Source organism: Oryx dammah, unplaced genomic scaffold, assembly GCF_014754425.2.
Source record: "Oryx dammah isolate SB20612 unplaced genomic scaffold, SCBI_Odam_1.1 HiC_scaffold_23, whole genome shotgun sequence".
Lineage (NCBI taxonomy): Eukaryota > Metazoa > Chordata > Mammalia > Artiodactyla > Bovidae > Oryx > Oryx dammah.
In genome coordinates, this window is record NW_024070207.1 from 130,919,458 (window position 1) to 130,939,792 (window position 20,335).

At 53.6% G+C, this 20,335-nt stretch overlaps 1 protein-coding gene across 3 annotated transcripts in view; it reads right to left on the reverse strand.

Moving 5' to 3' along the window:
- Positions 1–20,024, reverse strand: part of LOC120882425 (granulocyte-macrophage colony-stimulating factor receptor subunit alpha-like) — a 24,144-nt gene extending 4,120 nt beyond the window's left edge. For 2 of the 3 annotated variants that reach the window (XM_040266423.1, XM_040266425.1), the window contains exons 1-11: positions 19,624–20,024; positions 16,821–16,914; positions 11,730–11,869; positions 9,845–9,971; positions 9,599–9,728; positions 8,216–8,400; positions 6,684–6,817; positions 5,240–5,263; positions 3,182–3,317; positions 2,189–2,282; positions 158–239 (exon numbers count right to left, since the gene is read on the reverse strand). In XM_040266423.1, coding sequence (XP_040122357.1) covers positions 158–239; positions 2,189–2,282; positions 3,182–3,317; positions 5,240–5,263; positions 6,684–6,817; positions 8,216–8,400; positions 9,599–9,728; positions 9,845–9,971; positions 11,730–11,869; positions 16,821–16,887 — 1,119 coding nt within the window. In that variant the 5' untranslated portion in view covers positions 16,888–16,914; positions 19,624–20,024. The remainder of the gene's footprint in view (positions 1–157; positions 240–2,188; positions 2,283–3,181; positions 3,318–5,239; positions 5,264–6,683; positions 6,818–8,215; positions 8,401–9,598; positions 9,729–9,844; positions 9,972–11,729; positions 11,870–16,820; positions 16,915–19,623) is intronic. The other variant, XM_040266424.1, reaches the window with a different exon arrangement.
- Positions 20,025–20,335: the final 311 nt, after the last annotated feature.

Here is a 20,335-nt window from a genome sequence, read left to right on the forward strand (position 1 = left end):
GCCCTGCCCTCCACACTCCCCTCCCCTCCCCTGCCCTGCCCTCTTGGGGCCACTGACTGCCCCAAGCCAGTCTCAACACCGAGCACACTCGCGTCCCCCGCGTCTCCGAGCGCCAGTCTCCCAGCCCAGGCGGCGCCCGGGAGGCGGCCTCGCTCACCTCCAGGTTGGCCAGGAATGAGCCGGCTAGTTCCTGCTTCACCCGCGGGATGGGCGGAAAGAGCCTCTTCTTCAGGGAGAGCCTGGAGGGAAGAGACGAGAGACGCTTGCGGCCCAGCCTCAGAGCTGCGAGGGGCCTTGTCCTGTCCGAGTGCCCCCGGCCCCGTGGCGAGGCCGGCTCTGCGTGTGGCGCGGCCGGCCTCGGGGGAACGCGGGCCGGGGCGGACAGCGCTGCCCGAAGAGCTCTGCCTCCTCGCGCGGGGCGCGGTGAGGACCCAGAGCCCACGCGGCTGGCCCTGGCCACCGTCCCGAGCTGGCGCGTCGGTGCTAGGGGCGCCCGCATGGGTCTGGGCAGGGAGGCCGGGCGTCCTGGGGACCGCTCGCCGCCTGACGGACCTGCCCGCCTCAGCCCCGACTGCGGGGCGGGCCGCGAGGACAGACAGCTGAGACAGGAGACCCTGCCGCCCGCGAGCGAGGAGCCCTGGACCCCAGGCCCCACGCCGCAGCCAGAGCGGAAACCCAGAGGCGGGCGGCCTCGGGACCGGCTCCAGCCTGCCTGCGCGAACTCGGCCAGCGTGTGACCTCAAGACCCTCCAGGGACTCGAGCCCCTCTGAGCACGCTGAAGTGTCCCCCCTCCAGGCCCCAAAGCCTCCTGGATGCCATACAACACTGCCAGGACGCCCCCTGTCCTCGTGTGCGTGCGTGCGTGCGTGCGTGTGTGTGCGTGCGTGTGCGCGTGTGTGCGTGTGTGTGCAAGCTCTAAGGCCCTGTCATATCCGACTCTTTGCAACCCCGTGGACTGTAGCCCAGCAGGCTGCTCTGTCCATGGGACTCTACAGGCAAGAACACTGGAGTGGGTTGCCACGCCCTTCTCCAGGGATCTTCCTCGCCCAGGGATCGAACCTGGGTCTCTTACGGTGGCAGGTGGGTTCTTTACACTAGGGCCTCCTGGGAAGCCCCCGTGTGCCCTCACAGAATGCCTTCTATATGAGAGCCCCTAGACACCCCATCACTGATGCTGGTCCTTGTGAATGAAACGTTCCAGACACATCCAGCGTGGATTCGAAAGCGCCCTGAAGCGCCCTCCGCGCGCCCGCAGCAGCCGCCTGCCTGGGGTCTCCTATGGGCAGCCTTTCTCCGGACACTGCAGGGTGGGAATCCCCTGGCTTTCACTACACCTGCGCAGGTGTGAGGAGGCAGCCAGGAAAGGGGGCAGCTGCAGTCTGCGTCTGCAGCTGCAGTTGATGGCACATAGCCCGGGCCTCCCCTGGGACCAGAGTCCGGCCCTGTGTTCCTCACTTCAGTCCAGTCGCTCAGTCGTGTCCGACTCTTCGCGACCCGATCGACTGCAGCGCGCCAGGCCTCCCTGTCCATCACCACCTCCCGGAGTTTGCTCAGACTCATGTTCATGGAGTCGGTGATGCCATCCAACGCTCTCATCCTCTGTCGCCCCCCTTCTCCCGCCTTTGAGAAACTGGGGCTTGGAAATGGGCGAGCAGCTCGCTGCCGCCCCCGTGTGGCGGCTGTGGTCGTAGCCGGCTTCCACCACCTTCCCGGTTGAGCCTGCAGGGTCCCCGGGGAGGCATTTTTGGATTGGGATGCCAGGGACTGCCCCCTAACTGGGGCGCTCGCTTTGCCCAGCCACGTGCTCGGGACCCATCTTCCGCACAGGCTTGTGTTATCTGCAGAGACCCCTGGCCTCACCTCTCTCTTGAAGGCCTCTTTTTAAAGTTCACTCCTCAGGCACAAAATGAAGAGTGCATTTGGCATTAACCATGCAACCCGTAGGAACACAGGAAAATTAAATTGTGCCGTGACTCGGCCCCACGACAGACCAATGTCGAAACACGGGCCCCTTAATAACAGCCACTCTGTGTTCCCAATGCCTGCACCCAGAGCAACCTCCACGCTGCATTCCGAGTCTGGGATTCTGGCCACTCCCTGGGTCTGCAGTGACACGCATGGGCCCTTTTGTGCGTGGGTTCTGACCTGCTGCTTTCGAGTTTATTTGGGGGTTTGTGTGTGTCTTACCTTTTACAGAGGAACATCAGGGCCATGCCAAACAAAACTGCGGCCCCCACCGCCAGCCCGATCGAGGCCACCAAGAAATTCTTCTCTGGGACACCTGGTGGGCAGACAAGCAGAGGGTCAGGAGTGACTGGGCGCTCCGGTTGGCCCACACAGGCCCTGGCTGCCCATCCCTGGTGTCGGACGACAGGGCGGGAGACGTGGGGACAGAAGCAGGGCTGGAGAGGAGGGGGGAACTTCCAGACAGAGGGACCCCAGGGATTTGAGAAGGATGGCACCAAAGAATCTGTTCTTCTGGGATCCCGCACCCACCATACCCCACCGTATGTCACTGTCCCCAAGCAGTGCATCCTAGAGGAAATCAACTCTGAATGTAAACTGGAAGGACGGATGCTGAAGCTGAAGCTCCAACCCTTTGGCCACCTGATGCGAAGAACTGACTCACTGGAAAAGACCCTGATGCTGGGAAAAATTGAAGGCGGGAGGAGAAGGGGGCAGCAGAGGATGAAATGGTTGGATGGCATCACCGACTCGATGGACATGAGTTTGAGCAAGCTCTGGGAGATGGTGAAGGACAGGGAGGCCTGGTGTGCCGCAGTGCGCGGGGTCGCAAAGAGTCAGGCAGAGCTGAGCAGCTAAACAACACATCTCCCCACCTCCCCCCTTGCCACTCTGAAAAGATGATCCACCAATTACTTTTCCACGAAGGCACAACGAATACTGCACAATGCCTTCCTTGTCAGTGGATATTAACTTTCAGTTCTGCACTGCATAGCCAAAGGAATGAATGCATAATTGTGAAATGTCAAGGGTGAGAGAAAGAAGTGTGTATGAGCAACTGAACAACAAAAATGAAGGTGAACTGGTTTGAAATAAAAGAGAAACTGTTAAAAAAAAAAAAAAAAGGAGGATCGGACAGCAAGATTGAAAGGAAAGCTCATTCCTGTCCCCCGGCAGGCACATGTCAGCGTCTACGGGTGTTTCTGGGAGACTCACCGAAACGGCTCCTGGAGCTCCACTCACTCCAGATTTGAAACCGCACGTGTTGCACCCTCATGCGGACGGAGTGCTCTCCCCTCACATCAGAGCTGGGCAGTCTGTACTCATTTTTATATTGTCTGCTTAGGAAAACCTTTGAAAGAGAAGAGGACGCTGTGACGGCCACAGATACCAGACTGGAAACACGGAGAAGGCGGAGGGGGGTGCCCCTGACAGCGGGGGGCACAGCGGGCCCACCGCCTCTGGTCCCTCCCTTCCAGCCCACTGTGGGGGCCCGAAAGGGCTTTGCCGTCTCGCATCCCGGGGCTCCCATCACTTCATGGCAAACAGGTGTGTAGAAAATGGAAACTGCGGCAAACTTGACTTTCTTGGGCTCCAAAATCACTGCAGACGGTGACTGCAGCCATGAAATTAAAAGATGTTTGCTCCTTGGAAGAAAAGCTCTGACAAACCTAGATAGCGAATTAAAAAGCGGAGATAGCACTTTGCCAACAAAAGGCCCGTCTAGTCAAGGCTACGGTTTTTCCTGTGGTCATGTATGGATGTGAGAGTTGGACTGTGAAGAAAGCTGAGCGCCCAAGAATTGATGCTTTTGAACTGTGGTGTTGCAGAAGACTCTTGAGAGTCCCTTGGACTGCAAGGAGATCCAACCAGTCCATTCTAAAGGAGATCAGTCCTGAATGTTCATTGGAAGGACAGATGCTGAAGCTGAAGCCCCAGTACTTTGGCCACCTGATGTAAGGAGCTGACTCATTGGAAAAGACCCTGATGCTGGGAAAGATTAAAGGTGGGAGAAGGGGATGGCTGAGGATGAGATGGTTGGATGGCATCAGTGACTCGATGGACATGAACCTGAGCCAACTCTGGGAGATAACAGAGGACAGAGGTGCCTGGTGGGCTGCAGTCCATGGGGTCTGAAAGAGTTGGACACGACTGAGCAACTGAACAAGAATCAGGACTCTCAGCTGTCCGTCTGCCGTCCTTGCCTCCTGCAGAGACCCCATGCCCTTGGGACGTGGACTTGTGGTTATTCTGAGTCTACACAGAGCGGGGACTTCCCTGGGGGTCCCGTCGTTACGACTCTACATTTCCACTGCTGGAGATGCAGGTTCGATCCCTGGCCTGGGAACTAAGATCCCGCATGCCTCGTGGTACAGCCAAGATAAATAAATAAAATAAAAATGCTTAAAAAAAATTATTGAAAGAAAAAAAAGCGAAAGGATTCTACACACACGACTCAGGATAGGGCAGGAACGTGCAGGGCGCAGCCAGGCTCTGAGCCCATGGACGCCTCACCCACACTCAGACAGTGGACAGTCCTTTTCCTACCGCTGGGGGTCAGAGCATGGCAGTCCCTGGATGCCGCCGGGGGCTCTCTTGGGACCTGCAAGTCTGGAGAGGCTGGGTGGTCAGGGAGGAAAGCGGGGTGGGGCTTGGGTGTGCCCGGTGGCCCCAAGGATCTGGGGCTGAGCTCCGTTCAGAGTCTCCAGGGGAGGGTCTTCCCCGCTTCTTCCAGCTTCCCAGGGCTCCGGGCGTCCGTCCCTGGGCTGGTGGCCGCCTCCATCCAGTCTCCGCCTCCGTCTCCACGCGGCTTCTCCGCTGCGTCCGTGTCTCTCCTCTTCCGTGTCTTATAAGGACCCTGTCCCTGGGTTTAGGGCCACCCCCACCCAGGAGGACCTCATCTCAGGCCCTTCACTCCGTCACCTCTGCAGAGACCCCGTTTCTGAATAAAGTCCTGCTGTGCGGTTCTCGGTGGACCTGACTTCTACGGGGACCCTTTCAGCTCACTACAGTGTGGGGTCAAGAGGTGCAAGGAGGCCCATTCGGGACCGTGATGTTGTTCCGTCCATGAGGAGGGTGACACCAGGCTGCCTGAGCTGAGTCAGAGGCGTCTGGGAGACCGCACATTCTCCATCGGTCACCAGAGCCTGGTGACCCCTAAATGGGGGCATAGAGGGATCCGAGGCTGAGCTGAGAGCTCTGCCCGCCGAGGGAGGGAGTCTGAGCATCTGTGACCCACCCACGGCTGCAGCAGAGAAAGGAAGGCATACTTACGGGTTCTCTCTCAGAAAAGCTGCCCTGTAAAGAGAGAGCAAAGGAGAGATGCTAAGTGCCTGGACTTTCGGCTTTGTCTGCAAATGCAAGAACCCCCTGGGAATCCCAGGAGCACTGTGACAATTAGTTTAAGCTGGAGATAATCGTGTTTTTCCACAGATGCAGGGATTTAAAGAGGCTTCTTGCAGTTTGTCTTATCAAGCTGAAAGCAAAAATTTTCTGGGAGTGAGTGCTGAGTTGCTCGTATGTCTGACTCTGTGGGACCCCATGGACTGTAGCCCCGCCAGGCTCCTCTGTCCATGGGATTCTCCAGGCAAGAATATTGGAGTGGGTTGCCGTTTCCCCACCCAGGGATCGAACACACGTCTCCTGTACTCCCCGCACTGGCAGGTGGATTCTTTACCAAAGTTCCTGTTGTGTTCATCCCTCTGTCCTGCCTGACTCTTTGTGACCCTGTGGACTGCAGCCCGCCAGGCTCCTCTGGGCCACGCAGTTCTCTAGGGGGGTTTTCCTGACCCTACCATCGGCTGAACAACAGCAACCCTGGAGTTCTGGCGGTTAGGACTCTGTGTTTTCACCACTGAGGGCAAGGGTTCTATCCCTGGTCGGGAACAAAGACCACAAGAGATGTATAGCCAAAAAGAAAAAGAAGCAACAAATTTTTTTTTTTTTTTCCCCCAGAGAAGCTTTTCTCGCATGTTCTTGCCTTTCCTCTCCACTTGGGAAGGAAAGATGCTACCTTTCGGTATGTGAGTTCTGTGCGGGAATGAATGAATGTTGATTTATTTTCTTTTTGTCGGAGCCCCTGCTGTGCGGGAACTTGCCTTCCACGGGGTGGAGAGAGGCAGACAGCAGAGGTGGATGAAAGCTCTAAACGGAACCGCTAGAACCACGAAACCCTGAGACTCAAACACAAGCACCATCTTTATGACCTCGGGCGACGCAAACCGGTTTCCTAGGTACGACCACCAAGAACATTGACGACAGGAAAAAAAAAAAAAAACAACAGTTTGTAAGTGAACATCAGCAAAAAATTAATGCGCACGGACTTCCCTGCGGTGGGGGTGGGGGTCCGTAGTTAACGCTCGGCCTGCCGATGCAGGAGACATGGGTTCGATCGCTGGTCCAGGAAGAGCCCGCGTGTCGTGCAGCAAGTAAGCCCGTGCTTTGAAACTATTGACCCTAGCGAGCAGCCTCCACTGTCTGCAACTAGAGAAGAAGGTCCACGTGCAGCAAAAGACTCAGCGCAGCCAAAAATAAAAGAAATTTAAAAATTTTAAGAGGAATGAGCGGCACTTTTAGGACAAAGAGGCAGTAAGCAGAGAAGAGACTCGTGAGGCAAAGAGAGGCATCCGAGTGTGTGTGTGTGTGGGGGGTGGACCCCAAAGCGAGAGAAACAGAGGAGACGCACTCCGAGTTTTTCCACGGAGGGTCAGGTCCTCACCATCTTCTGGATGTCCAGCGCGTAACGCAAGACGCTATTGGACAGGCTGTATCTCATGGCGGGGGCATCCCAGCGAATCACGTAATGTGATACGTTGTCCTTGACGGTGAGGTTCGCCGGCGGGTTATACTTTTCTGAGAAGAGACCCAAACACGAAACAGGGTTACAAACCCGCAACCCGCAGGAGTCGAGCGGGTGAGAGGCAGCCCCCCGCTAACCTGGTCCCATCCCCGTGTTGTTGCATAGAACCCGGACAAACCCTGCAACTTGAGGAAGCAAAACCTCAGGTCGGCTGAGCGTGCATTCTGGGCTTGTCCGCTCCTGCCCGGGTTCCCCCCCGCCCTCTGCCTCTCCCTTGCAGACTCGATGGAGCCCCAGGCAGAGATGCTGCAATGCGAGCTAAGTCGCTTCAGTGGGGTCCGACCCTTTGTGAGCCCGTGGACTACAGCCCCGCCAGGCTCCTTTGTCCATGGAGATTCTCCAGGCAAGAACGGCGGAGGGGGTTGCCATTAGGAGAATGTTCTCTGGGCACATCCCTCGCCTTTTTTCCGGGACACCCTCCGAGCAGGAAGCACACTCAACCGCCATGTACATGGACCACCCAAGCAGCCAGACTCGGTGTCAAGTCTTGGAGTCACTGGGGCTTCCCAGGGGGGCTCAGTGGTAAAAAACCCACCTGCCAATGCAGGACACTCGGGTTCCATCCCTGGGTTGGGAAGATCCCGTGGAGGAGGGCATGGCAACCCACTCCAGTGAACACTTGGCGTTCATGTTATCTTTCTGAACTCGTATTTTCAGTTTTGTGTTTTTGGTGTTTTACTGTTTTAAGATATATAACCGGGAGTGGAACTGCTGGGTCATAGGTTAGTTCTGTATTTAATTTTTTTTTGAGACACTTCCACACCTCCATGCAGTTTGCACACCGCAAAGCGTTGGACACGACTGAGAGATGAAACACACACTCGCCTGAAGTCACCCACGGGTCCAACGTAAGGAAAACACACCGGCCAACCCAGCGGAGGGTCTGTCTGGAACCAGACTCTGTGACGTTGGAGAGTTCTCCGGAAGGACAGTAGGTCCTGTAACCGGAGAGGAATTCCTTTCCAAGGCTGCGTCCATCAGTCCAACCTGTTCACGTGCGACGCAAGCAGACACATCCCACCGCAAGGGAGAGCTACGACCCCCTGTCTCCGTCTCTGTGTCTCTGCTTGTTGTTAAGTCGCTCAGTCGTGTCCGACTCTGACCCCATGGACTGCAGCGCGCCAGGCCTCCCTGTCCATCACCATCTCCCGGAGCTTGCTCACTCTCATGTCCATCGAGTCGGTGATGCCATCCAACCATCTCCTCCTCTGTCGTCCCCTTCTCCTCTCGCCTTCAATCTTTCCCTGCATCAGGGTCTTTCACCCCTAATCTAGACCCTGCTGAGGCCAGTCTGGCACAGCCTCCAGAGCCCGGGGACAAATGCAAACTCCATGAAGGAGACGGCTGGCAGAGGAGCAGAGGAATACAAGGGGAGCGATTACCCCTCTTACCCAGGCTAGGGCCGTTCAGGCTAGGAGAGTCCAAAAACTGGATGTCCGTGTAGCTGCTGGTTCCGTTCACCAGGAAGAAGTAATCGTCCGTGGTGTGGCCTTCGCCGAGCTCGTCGAAATGGCAGCCCACACGCGTCCCGGCCGAGTCGAGGATGTAGTGGTCACACTCGGACACGTTTCCATGCCTGTGACGCCCGAAAAAGACGTCAGGGAGCAGCCAAGCAGTGTGCATCCCCCTGGGGTTGTTCTTGTTCAGTGGCTCAGCCGTGTCCGACTCTCTGAGCCCCCATGGACTGTAGCCCGCCAGGCGCTTCTGTCCATGCAATTCTCCAGGCAAGAACACTGGAGTGGGTTGCCATGCCCTCCTCCAGGGGGATCTCCCCAACCCAGGGGTCAAACCCGCATCTCTTTCGTCTCCTGCATTGGCTGGAGGGTTCTTTACCAGCGGCGCCACCTGGGAAGCTCACACATATATACACATGCCCTGTCTGTGTGTGTGGGCATGCTGTCTACTTGAAACTATTGTACTTCAGTTTCAACTATACTTCAGTTGTTAAAAAATAATACAGAATTGCTAATTTCCTGACATTCTGGGACCCCAGGGGGATTCACAACATGGAGCAATGAGCAGCATGGAGAAGAAAGGGAGATGGGAGGTTTTCTCTCTGGATGTTTGGACATTGTAGATCGACGTCCTCCAGTCTCAGAAGAAACATCTCTGGACTCTGGGACGGGCTCCGCATTTAGCATCCGATCCCCAGGAGGAGGGCATGGCAACCCACTCCAGGATTCCTGCCTGGAGAATCCCATGGACAGAGGAGCCTGGGCGGGCTACAGACCGAGGGGTTGAAAAGAGTCAGACATGACCGAGTGACGAAGCATAGCAAAGCTCCAGTGAGGCCTCAGACTATGGCCCAGCCCTCAGCTCTCCCAGCATTCAGCATCAGGACCCTGTGACTCCCTGCTCCATGGGGGGGCCCTCAGCTCACCCAGCATTCAGCATCAGGATCCCAGGGAGTCCCTGAACCTTGGAACAAGCCCACGGCTCTCCCAGCATTCAGCATCAGGACCCTGTGAGTCCCTGCGCCATTGGGGGCCCTTGGCTCATGTAGCATTCAGCATCAGGATCCCAGGGAGTCCCTGCTCCATGGGGCAGCCCTCAGCTCTCCCAGCATTCAGCATCAGGACCCTCTGAGTCCCTGCTCCTTGGGGGGGCCCTCAGCTCACATAGCATTCAGCATCAGGACCTTGTGAGTCCCTGCTCCTTGGGACAAGCCCGTGGCTCACCCTGCATTCAGCATCAGGACCCCTGTGAGTGCGTGCTCCATGGGACAAGCCCGTGGCTCCCCCAGCATTCAGCATCAGGACCCTAGCCAGGCTTACAGAGAGGTCCACGTGTACAGCTGATACCGCACGTCGGCAGGGGCGGCCGGGCCCCGCGTCCAGCTGCAGTTCATGAGTCCGATGTTGTAGATGACGCACGAGAGGTTCTGGGCTCCGGAGCCCTCCTTGCCTGGGAAGACAAGACAGCCAGATCCTCACCACCGGCCGAGTCATCACCAGCGCCCCGCGGGCCCCGCGGACGCCGGGCACCGTTGGAAACGTGCCCAGCGGCCAGGGAGACGTCACCTGAGTTGTTAAAGGCTAGCTCGTGCGAGAACTCCTGGCCCTCAGAGGTGGCGTTCACGGTCAGCGTGGCGCCCCTGTGCAGGACGGCGTTGGGAAACGTGCAGAAGTAGGTGTCGTTGTTTCTGACCTGCGAGGGTGCAGAAGTGAGAATAAGCGTGCAGCCTGTGGTGTGGGCTCCCTGCGATCGGATTCAATCCCGCGGCAGTTCCAGCCACTCGGGGTAGGGTGGGGCGCCCTCACGAGGACCCCGCCCTTTTTACTGCCGTACAGTGAACGGACAGTGTGAGATTAGTTTCAGCCATACGACAGTGTGGTTCGCAATTTTTAAAGGTTATAAAATCACATTTCGGGGGTTCCCAGGTGGCGCTGTGCGGTAAAGAGTCCGCTTGCCAGTGCAAGAGGCGTGGGTTCCATCCCTGGGTTGGGAAGGTCCCCTGGAGGACGAAAGGGCAGCCTACTGCAGGCTTCTTGCCTGGAGAATCTCATGGGCAGAGGAGCCTGGCGGGGCTGCACTCCGCGGGGTCGCCAAGACTGGACTCAGGCTGAAGCGACTCGGCGCGCACGCACACGCTCCGTTTTCCGTCACAGCAGTGTTGGTTCCGATGCCCGTGTTGTCGCATGTATCCCGGGGGCTTATGGAATCGCAGCGGCTTGTTCCTCTTAGTCCTCTTCTCTTCCCCTCCCACCTCCCTCTGCCCACGGGTCGGCACTACTTCGGTCTCTGCAGCTGTGCGTCTCGTCTTTTGCTATTTTCACCAGCCCGAGGTCTGTTTCAGATTTCACGCACAAATGATATCACCTAACTTTCGTCTTTGCCTGACGTATTTCACTCTGCCTCATACCCTCCAGGTCCACCCACGTAGCGGCAAACGGCGGCTCTTTGTTCTCTTTCACGGCTGAGTAACATTGCACTGCGTATACGTCCCACAGCTTTATCCATTCATCGGTCAGTGGACACCTAGGTTGATTCTGGGTCCTCGCTCTCGGTGCTGTTGCCAAGACTGGGGTGCATGCATCTTTTCAAGTTAATGCTTTGGGGGCTCCCCAAAACATGCCACATTGGCATAAAGATTATTCAGAGCCAAAGGCAGTTAAGAATCAACAAATGCAGAACCAGTTGCTATCTGCATAAAAGCAGGCATAGACTCCCCCTTGTGAAGCTGGCCTACACATCCTACCATATCCATATCGGACTGAGGAGGCTGATCTTTACCAACTTAGACGGGGAAGCAGCTTCAAGGTGACCTCATAAAATACCTTTGTTCTTTCTTGCGCTGCACCATTGCAGCTTGTGAGACTTCAGACCCTTCACCAGCAGTGAAAGCCGAGAGTCCTAACCGCAAGGAACTTAACGAAGTTAAACTTAAGGAACGTAAAACAACCTTCCTCTTCCATTAGTTTCCTTACATCTTTCTTAATCATTTCCCCACAATTTTTCAGCCCCCAGAAACCCAAATCCCAGTTTCTTTGTCTCCTCACGTTTCTGTAATTCATTACCTTTTGTTAAAAAGCCACACAAACTCCCTAGTCCGATCACTTCATGTCTTTTCTGTGAAGCCTCGTTTATGTCAAAATTAGAAATGTTGGGATTTCCCTGGTGATCCATGGTTAAGACTCCATGGTTAAGTGCAGGGGGGCTGTGTGTTTGATTCCTGGTAGGAGAAATAAGGTGCCATATGCCGTGTGGTCAAAAAAAAAAAAAAGTGAACAAGTGAATAAACTGGGAAGCTTTTTCTCCTGGTAATCTGGCTTTTGTTCATTTCATCTGCAGACCCCCATCACTGAACCTACGAAGGTGCAGGAAACGTGTTTCCCTCCCAGGCAAAACCGTTCAAGAGTCAGGCATCTTACAGGGAGCTTCAAGAGCTGGGCCGTGAGCACCCACCTGCGGCTCTTGGCTGGTGTCGGGGTCAAGAGGTGTCACTATGGAACATGTTTGCTGAGTCACGATTCTCCGGGAACTCCAGCTCAGTAGTTTTTTCCTTGAATCTAGACTCAGGTTTACAATAGGGGATTCCTTCGCTCCTGCCATAATTAAAACCAGAACAAAAAAGACAGTTAGGGAGAATCAGGGCTTCCCTGATAGTAGTTCAGACGGTAAAGAGTCCGCCTGCTGTGCGGGAGACGCAGATTCTGTCCCTGGGTCAGATCCCTGGAGGAGGGCATGGCAACCCACCCCAGTATCCTTGCCTGGAGAGTCCCGGGCACAGAGGAGCCTGGGCAGGCTACAGTCCATGGGGTCGCAAAGAATCGGACATCACTTAGCGACTAAATCACCACCAACATACAAATATATTATATGAATATATTATAATGTATAAATAAATGTATAGGATTATGTTTATATCATAATATATAAATATATATCTCTTTATATTTATGTATTATATATTATTCTATTTCCTATATTATATAACATATTGTATATTATTATGTTGAACATATTATACAATAAATATAACACAAATATATAATACATATATTGATATATAAGCAAAGTGAAGTCGCTCAGTCGTGTCTGACTCTTTCGACCCGTGGACTGTAGCCCACCAAGCTCCTGTGTCCATGGGATTCTCCAGGCAAGAATACTAGAGCGGGTTGCCATTTCCTTCTCCAATATTATATACTAAATATATTATATAACATAGATTGTATATTAGTATGTTAAATGTATTATATAATCACTATAATTATAACACAAATATATAATACATATATTTATATATAAGTAAATACAACTGTAAATTATACACAATATATGAGAATACAATATATAGAATATATGTATATAATATTGAGAGGGTAACAGGCAGGAAGGCCAGGGGTTTCCGAATGGAGGAAAGAGGCTGCAAGTGTCAGACATTTTTTCTCTCTCTCTTAAGCGGCAGGAGGAGACAAGCTAGTGATATTTTTTTCCCCCTTCTCTATGCAAACTTAAAAAGAGGTTTATCCTAAAATACTGTGTTGCCAGAATAATACCTGGTTCCACCTGAACTTGCCTTTTCTCAAACCTTGAGCTAACCAGTGCATCTTCCTTATGGAAATGTTTGTCTTACGGCATATGTTCATCTACTATCCATTTATCCCAGGCTCTGTCTTCAGGTCCGTTCCGCCTAATGGCTCAGAACTGACTTGACAAACCAGTATGTTAGACTCAGATACTGTTCTCTTAATCTACGTTAATGAAACTATACATTTGAATGGGAATCTACCTTTCTTCAAGATTCACGTCAGTCATTTTACGGCCCGGGATGGCTCACCTGGGGCCAAGATCCGTGATGGCTCACCTGGGGCCAAGATTATCTCACAATGCATCTTGTGGGTGAGGGGCCTGATGCCACTCTCTGAGTGTTGAGACATTTCCTTCCTTTAATTAGCAGACTGCTAGTATGGAGAATCCCAGGGACAAGGGAGCCTGGTGGGCTGCTGTCTATGGGGTCGCATAGAGTCGGACACGACTGAAGCGACTTAGCAGCAGCAGCAGCAGTTAACTATATCATATCCAGCTAAAGACCAGCAGGGGGGGTACTCTTTCTGCCCCCTTCTGATGCCTCTGTCAGAAGCTTTCTCTATCTCTTTCACACTGTACTAAAACTTTATTACAGAGAAGCTCTGAGCGATCAAGCCTCGTCTCCGGCCTCGGATTGAATTCTTCTCCAGAGGGCAAGAATCCCTGTGTCTTTTCGTGGTTCAACAACAACCTTTCAATATGTTACTATGTAAGTACAATGAGGCGATTCACCACTTTTAAACGCTCTGATTCATTTACAGTTACTGTAAGACGTGGGGCATACTCCCTGCGTTTTACAGTCCATCCTCATGTCTTATTTTATGCCTAATAGTTTGATCTCCTGGCTCTTAGAAATCCTTGCCCCTGGAAGGAATGATGTTAAAGCTGAAACTCCAGTACTTTGGCCACCTCATGGGAAGAGCTGACTCATTGGAAAAGACTCTGATGCTGGGAAGGATCGGGGCAGGAGGAGAAGGGGACGACCGAGGATGAGATGGCTGGATGGCATCACGGACTCGATGGACGTGAGTCTGAGTGAACTCCGGGAGTTGGTGATGGACATGGAGGCCTGGCGTGCTGCAATTCATGGGGTCGCAGAGTCGTGGACACGACTGAGCGACTGAACTGAACTGATCCTGCCCTCCCCCCACTTCCGTCTCCACAGCGGGAACCACTAATCCGTCTGCTACACCGGAGAGGAGGCTTCTCTGTTACGTTCACTAGTTACTCGTATTTTTTAGATGCCACATTTAAGGAACGCCACACAGTACTTGCCTTTCTCTGGGATTAGCTATTTTATTCTGACGTGGACCACTTCTCTCCCTGTCTTTTATCGAAGCTGTTACCACACGGCTTGTGTTTGACGTTTGCCTCTTTGGCCACGGGGCACGTGGGGGGGGTCTCAGCTCCCCAACCAGGGATTGAACCCACACCCTCTACACTGGGAGGAGGAGGCCTAAACCCCCGAAGCGCCGGGGAAATGCCTAAGCGAGTTGTTGTAACATAAACAGTGTAGGGACTGCCCTGGCGGCTCAGAGGTAAAGCGTCTGTCTACAACGCGGGAGACCTGGGTTCGATCCCTGCGTCGGGAAGGTTCCCTGGAGAAGGAAATGGCACCCCACTCCAGTACTCTTGCCTGGAAAATCCCATGGACAGAGGAGCCTGGTGCAGGCTGCAGTCCATGGGGTCGCAAAGAGTCGGACACGACTGAGCGACTTCACTTTCTTTCTTATGCAGGGACACTCAGGAGCGCGTGAAAGATAGTGGGCAGCGTGAATGATCAGACGGACACAAATCCAAAGTTTGGTGAAGCGCCCCATTATCCCCATGAGATCAGTCGTCTCCGACTCTGCGAGCCCTTGGACTGTAGCCCGAGAGGCTCCTCTGTCCCTGGGATTCCCCAGGCGGGAATACCGGAGTGGGTTGCCATGCCCTCCTCCAGGGGGTTTCTTCCCCACCCAGGGATGGAACCCAAGCGTCTAACGTCTCCTGCACTGGCAGGCGGGTTCTTTCAGTGCCGCTTGAGAAGTGGTGCTATAGTGATGCTACCTATCGCAATAATTTGAAGAAGCAGCTGGTAGTTCTTGGAGAGAATGCGTAGGAGCCGGACCGTCCATGTTGTCAGCACAGTTGCAAAGGCAGGGCATGGTGTGTTGGTTTAACTGAGCAGCTTCCCCTTTCTGGGCATTCAGGATGGAGGACGGGCGGGTGAGTTGTGTGTGTGTCTGGGGGGGTGGCGTGCTGTCCCGGAGAGTCCCCTTTGAGCTGGGGACTGGAGTGAAGCAGGCGGTGCTGGACAGATACCACCTGTCAGGACAAGCCTGCCCTGAACGAAGACATTCTCACCATCCACCTCACCTTCTCTCGTCTTTTCTCTGCTTGACCTTTTCGAATGCATATAAATCTTTTAACTGTCTAAATAAAACCTCTGGCCAGATGTGACCCTGGGAGAAAGGTGCGCCCACCTCCCCAGTTTCCTAGTAGGAGAGAACCCAGCTATAACCAGAACCTAGCTCCAAATGGCAAACCCACTGAAGGTAAAGGGTTGTTCTTGAGTCGCTCAGTCGTGTCCAGCTCTTTGTGACCCCACGCACTGCAGCGCGCCAGGCCTCCCTGTCCATCACCAACTCCTGGAGCTTTCTCAAACTCATGTGCATCGAGTCGGTGATGCCATCCAACCATCTCATCCTCTGTCGTCCCCTTCTCCTGCTGTCCTCAATCTTTCCCAGTTTCAGAGTTTTGTGTTTTTTTTCCCCAGTGAGTCGGCTCTTTGCATCAGATGGCCAAAGTACTGGAGCGTCTCACATCAGGTAATGTGTTGGACTTGCTTCTGTCATGAGGTGAGGTATCTTTCCGTCTGTGTGACCTCTTTAGCGAGCTGCCTGCAATGCACACTCCGTTCTGGTTCTGGGCTTATTTCACAAGAAGATTGTTTTCTTTCTCTGCCTGCTTCACAGAGAGGCTTCCCAGGGATTTTCAGGGGATTTCGTTTTCAGTGATGGAAAGCTGGCTTGAAACTCAACATTTAAAAAACTAGGATCATGGGATCAGGTCCCATCACTTCACGGCAAGTAGATGCGGAAAAAAATGGAAACAGTAACAGACTTTATTTTCTTAGGCACCAAAATCACAGCGGACGGTGACTGCAGGAGTGAAATAAAAAGATGTTTGCTCCTTGAAAGAAAAGCTATGACAAAACTAGACAGCATCTTTAAAAGCAGAGACATCACATTGCCAACAAAGCTCTGTCTAGTCAAGGCTGTGTTTTTTCCAGTGGTCATGTATGGATGTGAGAGTTGGACTGTGAAGAAAGCTGAGTGCTGAAGAATTGATGCTTTTGAACTGTGCTGTTGGAGAAGACTCTTGAGAGTCCCTTGGAGTGCAAGGAGATCCAACCAGTCCATCCTAAAGGATCAGTCCTGGGTGTGCATTGGAAGGACTGATGCTGAAGCTGAAACTCCAATCCTTTGGCCATCCGATGGGAAGAGCTGAGTCATTGGAAAAGACCCTGATGCTGGGAAAGACTGAAGGCGGGAGGAGAAGGGGACGACAGAGGATGAGAGGGCTGGATGGCATCACTGACTCAATGCACATGAGTTGAGCAAACTCTGGGAAATATTGAAAGACAGGGAAGCCTGGTGTGTTGCAGTCCATGGCGTCATAGAGTTGGACACGGCTGAGCTACTGAACACCGACAACCCTAATATAGGCAGCAAATCTGAGATTCCAGCTGAGTTTAGGACCTGGGGCTGGAGCTGTAGGCCTCGCCCTCACCCTTGAGTCCCTGATTCTGCTGAATGAGAAAGGTGTCCACCTCTAGAATGATTTGTAAGAAGATCCCCTTCACCTAGCAGCCGTGGGAAGGTACTCGGGTCATGAGAGACTTTGTCCTTTCAGGGGTTAGGAGGGCGGCAGCCCTCACCATATCACGGACTCCCCAGCGTTGGAAGACTAGCTGGCACTTACCCAGGACCGTGGAGCGTGCTGAGTTCAGGAGTACCAGGAGACTTAAGAAATCCAACAGGACCACCATGCTGCAGGTCTGAAGCTGGGCCTAAACCTCCAAACAGGAGACAGCAGTTCAGAAAACGGATTCCAGTCGAGGCAGGAGGACTTCCTTCTTAGCACAACCTCCAGGCAGTCGCTGGGAATCAGAACCTAGCTGCCAGAGCCTTTGTGAGTAGAGAAAAATGGTAGGCCCAAGGCACTTGGCTCGGGGCCAGACAATGTTGCCTCATATCCCAAAGTGGCTGCCAGGGACCTGCCTTCTCATTACATATCCCTTCTTCTGTTCACTGCTGGCCTCACTCTTCCACCCCTCTAAAGGGTTTTTGGTTTGTTCATATGTCCCTATGTGGTCAGCAATATTCCATCAGAGCACAGTGTGAGGTTACCAACCTCCTGGTACACGTCTGGGTTAGCTGGAATGATCAGATTCCATTTTTCTGAAAATTTTTTACTGGAAGATAATTGCTTTGCAAAATTTTGTGCTAGCTTCTGCCATACATCAACATGAAAATCCCTTTTAAATTCTGTTTGAAACTCTATCGAAAGCATCAAACAATTTAATACATATTCATGATGACAAGTCTCAGCAAACTGGGATTAAAGAAACATTTTCTGGGCTCTACCCAACCTGTTTTTCCTCCCCTCAGCCCACTACCACTGGTCCACATTACTGCTCCTGAGAGGTATACTTGGGAGTGGCTAATCAATATTATTTTAAGCTGATTTTCTCCTAAGTGGTCAGTGAGGGTCTGGGGAGGTGACACCCCCAATTAAAAGAAGGGATGTATGATGAGGATGCTGGGTCCACAGCATCCACTTTGGGGCATGAGGCAACTGTCTGTCCCTGAGTCAGGCACCCTGTTTCTTCCATTTTCTTTTGCTCACAAAGGCCCCTGCAGGTAGGAACACTCCCAGCAACAACCTAGGGGATAAAAGCATGCCTTAGGAAGATCAGCTGACTCCTAAACACTTAGTTCCCCTTTGAGAAAACTGCTCCTTTCACCAGGGCAGCAAAAAAAAAAAAAAAAAAAAGTCTGTAAGAAGTCCTAGAATATTCTGATGTAAGTTCTTTTTATGCTTGGTGATTACAGGGCTGGGTTTTGTGCATTTGAGTAGACTCTTTTTTTTTTCCACCCTCTGATGTCTTCATGACTCTATGAACACAAAGAGATAGGCAGGCCCTTGCTGGTTGCACAGAGGTGATCAGGAGGGAAGCTGCAGGCGAGCTGCCCGACAATCACACAGCTTTGCGGGAGGAGCTGATAGCAGCCAGGAGGCCACCAACCGCAAGGGGCGCAAGGACCCTCGGCATTTCGGCTTCTTCTGGGGGACGGCTGCCTACCTCCTTTGGAGACAAATTCATCTCCGTGTGTGCGGAAGTCCCCTGAAACGTCTCTGACCATCATCAGCTCACCCGCCACCTGTTCCCCGAACACATCCATGAACTCAGCTGCCTTTCGGGCCATTTTTGCTGCAAACACTCATTTCTTTCCTTCCTTCCTTCTTTCTTTCCTTCCTTATTTGGCTGAGCTGGGTGTTAGTTGCCACATGTGGGGTCTAGTCCCCTGACCAGGAATAGAACCCACGCCCCCCTGCATCGGGAATGCGGAATCTTAGACACTTGACCACCAGCAAAGTTGCAGACCCTCACCTCTTCTGTTTAGTTGCTCAGTCATGTCCGACTCTCTGCAATTCCATGGACTGTAGCCCCGCCAGGCTCCTCTGTTCAGAGAATTTTCCAGGTGAGAATACCAGAGTGGCTTGCCATTTGCTTCTCCACCCAAGGAACCTCAACGTCCCCACTGGCTACCGATGGCTCCCAGATGCTTTGCAGCGCAAGGCATGGAAAGCCTTCCTGGCGGAATCTGACGGTGGTCCAGCGATGACGACTCTGTACCCTCACTGCGGAGAATCTGGGTTCGATCTGAGAGTGGACAAGCCACGCGGTCAGGAGGTTAAAGAAAAAAACTCTGCTTGCTTCTGAGCACAGGGTGACATTCCCCCGCCACTTCTGTTAACTTTCATGAGGATGGAGTGAAGGTGATCTCAATTCTGTGCTTCCTGGGGGAGAGACGCCCCCCATACCTTCCCTGGGCATCACCAGGAGCCGGGTCAGAGGGAGCCGTGTCCCCACCAAGGGTCTGTGTCCCCAGCGAGACCGAAGGGGATGGGAGTGGAAATCAGTCCCGTGCGTGCTGTCCCGTGAGAACAAAACCGTTGAGGACTTCATAGCTTAAAGACACCCCCAAAGGAAATATTTTACAGGTAGACAGCGCGGGCTTCCCAGGTGACGCTAGTGGCAAAGAATCCACCCGCCAAGGCAGGAGATCCAGGTTCGATCCCTGGGTCCAGAAGATTCCCTGGAGGAGGGCATGGCAACCCACTGCAGTCTTCTTGCCTTGGAGAGTCCCATGGACAGAGGAGCCTGGCGGGGTTAAAGTCCATGGGGCTGCGAAGAGTCGGACATGCCTGAGTGACTAAGCACGCACGCCGATAACACGGCGTACAGAAGAATCGGACCCCACCAGCCCGTGACTGCCCGCCACGTCAGTCGGAAATGCAGGAGGCCTAGTGTCCACCCTTCCCTTCCCGAAGCTCGGGTGGCGTGACTTTCACCCTGGTAGCTTCTTCCTCCAGCCTCCCCCAGGGTGAGGCCATCTCTCCCTGACTCCGATCTCCCGTTCCATCCCAAACCCACGTGGTCAGAGGATCCTACCGGCCAGAGCGAACCCCCCTAAAGATGGGGGAACCATCCACTTACCAGTCTGTCAACTTTCTGGATCGTTCTCGCCCAACTGTCCGAATCTGGGGCTCCTTGAAGCCGCTGTCCTACCCGCCCAGGGTACGTGGCGGGTGGGCAGTGCTGGACGCCTTGGTAGCAGGTTCCCTGGGTGGGGGAGGCCCCCAGTGCCCTTCCAGATGTAGGATCTGGGGGGCAGGTATGACAAAGAGCCCGAGTCTGGTCCTCCCCACGAGCACGCTCTCTCTCTCTCTCCTTCTCTCTTTAAATGGAGCCTCCCCAAGGTCAGCAATTGCAGAAATAATCTCTTATCAGCAGAGCCTTCGTCATCATTGAGTGACCGGCCCGCCGTTATCATCATCTCAGGGAACAGGAAGTGTCATAACACAGTCTGTGTTCCCTCTCAAGCCTGCCCCTCAGTTTTTTTTTGTTGTTGTTTTTTTTTTTGTTTAATCGAGCTCCCAAGGTTCCTCTTTTAGCAGCAGGGAGCTAGATGGCCTGGAGGAGGGCATGGCAGTCTTCTTGCCTGGAGAGTCCCATGGACAGAGGAGCCTGAAGTCCATGGGGCTGCGAAGAGCCGGACACGCCTGAGTGACTCCACGTGGCTTTCCTGCGTCTTCTGGTCCGGGGTGGCGGGGTGGCGGGGGTCACTGGGGTGTTGGCTCGGCGTCACCGTGTTCGGGAAACTGGCATCTCCTTAGACCTTCGTCTGCATCCAGTGGGAACTGGTTCC